We start from the raw sequence: 5,917 nt of genomic DNA, 5'->3' as shown, positions 1-5,917 counted from the left end.
TTTTTTAAGAAAAATACCTGTTGCTATACATTTTTTTTTTTTATTAAAATTATGTTAAAACACTATGTACAAAAAAAATGCATTATGCAGTTTGAAGACAAAAGAATGAAGTTATTATAGTGAACCTGAACATTAATAAACGTTCACATCACCACCATCTTCATGTAGTCTTTATGGAAAAAGAAAGACAAATGATAAAGTAAAGGGAATTTAGTTTTTGTTTTGTTTTTGATTTTTTTATAAAGCAGCTGCTTCGTCCCTCACAGGTAAAGACTGGCAGCAAACACAATGTCACGCTTGATCTTCGTGATGCCTGTTTGGAAAAAAAAAAGAACAAAAAAAAAAGAAATAATTAGAAAAAAAAAAAAGGTGAGTTTCAAAGCGTGACAAACCTCTGAGCGTGAATTTCACACGGGTCAAAAATTCAGCCCACGTGTCAGAGCCGTCAGTCGTTTCCTTTTTAAACCTGGTTTGAAATCAATTGATTTGATCCTAATATAATAATAAAAATGAGTTCGTGTTTCTATTAAAAATCTATACATTAAATGTAGCTTTTTTCATGATAAGTAAAAGTGATTCATACCAAGAGCGAACTTGTTCTCCAGCTCCGTGTTTCCGATGGCCTTTGCTGCTTGGCACATCTGCCTCAGAAGCTCCTCCAGGCGTCTCATGCAGCGAATAATGCTGCCTGAAATTGCAGTGTGAGAGAATGAGAAAAGAAGAACTGCTCCATGTCCTCCCTACGGAGTGATAACATGCACCCGGTTCTCTCTTGCTTCACTGCATACCAAACAAATCAGGTCACGTTCTGGCCTTGATGTGCCTCTCGAATTCACTCCACACCTTCCATTACACATCAATTTTCTTTTTTCCTTTGTTTTTTCTTAGAACTTTCCTATTCTTTCACCAACCAACTAATCTGGGGAGGAAAAAGTAAAAAAAAAAAAATGTGCCTGTGTTTTTAGGTTTATCCCTGGCCACACCAGCATGACTGCATGTGTGGTGACGCCCTGGTGAGGAGTACAAAAAAAAAATAGTGCCTTGCCTACAATCAAGCATGGTGGTGGCAGCATCATGGTCTGGGGATGCACAAGTGCTGAGATTCCAACATGTACTGTGACATTCTAAAGCAAACCATGATGCCCTCCCTTCAGAAACTGGGCATCTTTTTCCTCGACATCTGCCTCGTTCAAACCAACTACCTGCATGTCTTCCCTCACCACATCCATAAACCTCCTCCTTGGTCTTCCTCTTTTCCTCCTTCCTGGTGGCTCCATCCTCAGCATTCTTCTACTGATATACCCCATGTCCCTCCTCTGCACATGTCCAAACCATCTCAATCTCGCCTCCCTCGCCTTGTCTCCAAAATGTCCTACATGCGCTGTCCCTCTAATAAACTCATCTAATAGTGTCCATCGTCGTCACTCCCAATGAAAATCTCAACATCTTCAGCTCTGCTACCTCCAGCGCCACCTCCTGTCTTTTAGTCAAGAATATATATTTATATATAGATATAAACACAGAGAGAGAGACACACACACATACAGGTAGTCCCCCGACTTGCGATATTTTAAAGTAACGGGGTCATCAGAACGCATCTCCGTAGTAAGGTGAGACATGGCCCAGCATACCCAGGAGTCTTAAAGATCAGTATGGGGCAGTATACTGTCATTTATTAATAATTTAACAGTACATCATTTAGCAAAACAGCAATTTACAGTACTGTATAAACTTGTGTGTATATATATATATATATATGTGTGTGTGTGTGTGTGTGTGTATATGTGTGTGTGTGCTGATTCACGAGTAGAGGATGGAGCTAATAAAGAGATGCAAGAAATTTCGCTATCATCATCTTTAGATCTAAAACCCACAAGTCAAACCATCGTACATTGGGGACTACATGTAAATATATGCATACGCACAATAGATGCAAGACGTCGCTTATAGTCGAGGTAATCACCTTCAAAAACGTCCGTCATTTTACAAATCTGGGCGAACGAGGCTCCATTGGCCCAAGTGTACACTACGTCCATGAGGTGAGGACGGAACTGGTTCAGGTAGGCGTCCTCGTCCACGTCCAGCTTCGCCTCGGCTGAGACTTTAGCGATGCGCTTGGCACATTCCTGTCAACCACAAACAGTCGATTCAGGTTCAGATAAAAGGTTCAGATGTGAGGGCTGTAGCTATTGATTATTTCAGTAATCGAGTATTTTACAGATTATTCCAATTATTCCAATGATTAATAAGAAGTACTTTTTCTATAACAAAGTGCGATAGTAAATATTTACAAGAGAAAAAAAGGCGGGCTTCTTAAAATAAACAAGTAATATGTTTTCTTTTTAGAAATATTTTCTAATTTTTATTGTTGAAATTGCACACAAGAATATCTACGAGAACTGAACCCATTTAAGGGCATGTATTAATAAATAAAAAAATTTTTTTAATACATTTTAGACTACTTTATATATATATATATATAAAAAAATAATAAAAAATTTTTTATTTAATAATAAAAAAATAAGGAAATGCACTGTACTGTGTTTCTCAAACTTTGGAAACTGCATCATTTTCTTTGTGGTCTGAATCTATAGAAACCAGCTTCCACAAAAAAAAAAAGGTTGCCTGATTGTGACCTTTTCTCTCAATCAAGGAATGACTGAGAAATAAAGTCCCAATTAGGCAACCTTTTTTAGGCAAGTCCCAATAGGGGAAACCCCCTAATGCTTACTTGCTGCCTGATGTATCCCACCCACTAACAGGTGGCATGATGAGATAATCAGTGTTATTTACTTCACCTTTAAATGTTGTCAAATGTTATTCCTGAGCGGTGCACATCTGGAGTATGACTGGAATCTTAAAATGCTAAGCAGCTGTGTGAAAAGTATTTTCTACATATTAAGCTATAGAAGTTAATATAGAAATAGTCAATGAACATCAGATTTGCAACAGAGAACCAATTCAGACGTGATTCTTCACTGGAGCAAACACAGACAGGTATCTGAACTCAAAGCTCTGAATTTGTGTTACCTGCATCTGTCGAAGAGGGCCTGCTAACTGCTCTGTAAGTTTCGGCATCTCGTTAGCCTGCAAAGAAAGAAAGAAAGAAAGAAAGAGAGAGAGAGAGAGGGAGAAACATTTCTTACATTAAAACTGACCCGAAGCACAAAACACAGTGCAAATAAACAAAAAAAAAAAAAGCCACAAAAGTACACAACAATAAAAGGAAAATGAACGTCCGAGTCAGAAACGTAATAAACAACTCTGCGCACTTTGTCCCAGGTATCAAATTCCCACGCTGCATGGGTTCCGCTGACTCAGTGGCGCTCACCGACTTGTATTTATATATTTGTGTAACGGGATTTGAGAAGGCTCTGCAGAAGGGAGGCGGAAAAATATTTATGCGGATCACCGACATCCGATCAGAAAGAGGAAGAATCTCGGCTTACTGACTCAGTCACGTAAACCCTGTCTGCTCTTTCTCAAGCGGTCAGATGTTACAGATCAGGGCATGTGCTGTGGACTAAAGGGGTTTAAACGAGACTCTGGGTGTACAGAGGCCAACCAAACAGCCCAGGAAAGTCCTTGTACATCCGTGTCGGGAGCTGCGCAACTCATTTACCCCCCCAGTCAGCTGTAGAATGCTGAGGGTCACTTGCTGTTTAAATCCGGACTCAGTGGGATTTATTATCTAAGGGAGCTGGATGTGTTGGAGATGCTTCAGAAGGGCTGGTGAAATTGGTCAGCATTCCTCCTGTAGTGGGCAGGATTTGTTGGAATTCCATGGAAAGAGAGTAGTGGTCAGAATTCCTTTAGAGGAGAGCGCAGTGGTCAGAATTCCTTTAGAGGAGAGAGTATCGGTCAGAATTCCTTTTAGGAGAGAGTATCGTTCAGAATTCCTTTTAGGAGAGAGTATCGTTCAGAATTCCTTTAGAGGAGAGAGTAGTGGTCAGAATTCCTTTAGAGGAGAGAATATCGGTCAGAATTCCTTTAGGGGAGAAAGAAGTGATCAGAATTCCTTCTAGGAGAGAGTAGTGGTCAGAATTCCTTTAGAGGAGAGAGAAGTGATCAGAATTCCTTTTAGGAGAGAGTAGTGGTCAGAGTTCCTTTAGAGGAGAATGTAGTGGTCAGAATTCCTTTTAGGAGAGAGTAGTGGTCATTATTCTTTTTAGGAGAGAGTAGTGGTCATTATTCTTTTTAGGAGAGAGTAGTGGTCATTATTCTTTTTAGGAGAGAGTAGTGGTCATTATTCTTTTTAGGAGAGAGTAGTGGTCATTATTCTTTTTAGGAGAGAGTAGTGGTCAGAATTTCATTGGGAATTCATTGGGGAGAGCGTAGTCTTCAGAACTTCATTGGGAATGAGCCCAACTGAGCAGAATTTCTTTTAAGAGTGGTAGTGGGATTATGTAGACTTTCCTTACAAGAGCATGGACTATCAATTCTTTTCAGAGCAGCCAAGCTTCCATGGAAACCTCAAAGAAGTGTGAAGAGGTATAAAAAAAAGGAAGCTTTAGCCTACTTCCTTTACAACCACCAAAAGGCTTGAGGAAACTGCCTCTACTGCCTCTCACAGGGAAGCTGATTACATTGTCTTTTACACTACCTATTTCCAGACATCTAGTAACGTGTAACTTTAAGGTTTTAACAGTCAGAAGAAGATTCATAAACACTGGTGTGTGACGGGGGCGTGACCTTTTGACCTCCGACAAATGCCTGAGCGAAGTTCAGCCGCAATCCTGTTCAGAAGATGAGACGTGAGCTGTGTTTTCTGAAGCATGTGTGTGAGAGAGAAATGACAGGTGGAAATACTTTAAAATGACAGCTTAAAGAGGAGAGAAACCAGCTGCCAACTCACACACACACTTTCCCCTAATACCAACTGAACAAACCACAACACACACATCTCCCACACAGCTCCCGGCTGCATGACCAACCTTTTTTTTGACAACTTTACAACTTCTATAAAATATCTTTATACTGGACAAAATCTGCATGCATTTGGATCTTAAAGTGGTGCTTTCGTGTCGACCTGCACATCATTTCAATTCCATAGCAGTCTACACAACGTTCTGAGGTCCAGATGACCTTATTCACACTCCTCCTCTAGAAATATGCGAGCAATCACCTTAACGGCGATCAGAGCCGAGTGGGTGCAACCCGAGCCGGTGGGCCGTCTCTCTGCAGCGTTATGAACTGTATAAAAAGAGCACAATGTCACCGGAGTAACATTTACTAAACGATCACTGGCAGAAAAAACGATTACTAACGCCAAGGTATTTACGTATTCTGATCTCATCCAGAGAGAGCGCTCGCATTGCAACATCAGAAACCGGGCTACAATCGAAACCAGAGCAAATAATAATGCAATAATCTGGAGAAGTTCGACCAAAGGATCACCATTCGGTCACATATGAGACGAGTAAAAGGCGTTTGGTTCACTTTTTCTTTCAGAAGATGAAAAGTGTAGAGAGGCCTTTTTTTTTGTCACATGTACATCACCAGCCATGTTAGGAAGCCATGGTATTGCACCTCGGGAGCACAAAAGGGGTTAAGGGCCTTGCTAAAGGGCCCCGAAAACTGACAGCATGGCGATACAAGTGCTGAGGCGACCGACCTTCCGTTCGGCAACCCAGAGCCTTCATCACTGAGCTTCCCCATGAACCATGTACATTTGTTCTTGCTAGAAAAGTTTTTAAAGTTGAAATTAAGAGAATAAAGGCGTAGTTTACAAAATCGAAATTATAAGAAGAAAGTCGTAGCAAAATGAGAATAAAGTTTAAATTATGAGAATAAAGTCTTAGATTTTAAAGTCGAAATTATGATAAAAAAATTCTGAGAATAAAGTCGAAATTATGGGAACAAAGTTGTAGCAACACGAGAATAAAGTCTTAGCAGCACCAGCTGTTTGACACACTTT

The 5,917-nt window shown here is 40.3% G+C and overlaps 1 protein-coding gene across 1 annotated transcript in view; it reads right to left on the bottom strand.

Annotated features, from left to right (window-relative positions):
* Positions 1-214: 214 nt before the first annotated feature.
* The window catches only part of mtrex (Mtr4 exosome RNA helicase), a 30,850-nt gene continuing 25,147 nt past the window's right edge, over positions 215-5,917 (bottom strand). The window contains exons 24-27 of the mRNA XM_083568693.1: positions 3,031-3,087; positions 1,964-2,126; positions 584-688; positions 215-313 (exon numbers count right to left, since the gene is read on the bottom strand). Of these exons, the coding sequence (XP_083424819.1) occupies positions 261-313; positions 584-688; positions 1,964-2,126; positions 3,031-3,087 (378 nt within the window). The 3' untranslated portion in view covers positions 215-260. The remainder of the gene's footprint in view (positions 314-583; positions 689-1,963; positions 2,127-3,030; positions 3,088-5,917) is intronic.

Source organism: Silurus aristotelis (assembly GCF_946808225.1).
Source record: "Silurus aristotelis genome assembly, chromosome: 18".
NCBI lineage: Eukaryota > Metazoa > Chordata > Actinopteri > Siluriformes > Siluridae > Silurus > Silurus aristotelis.
The sequence above is the reverse complement of the archived record's forward strand: the minus strand, read 5'-3'. Positions and strand labels throughout refer to the sequence as shown.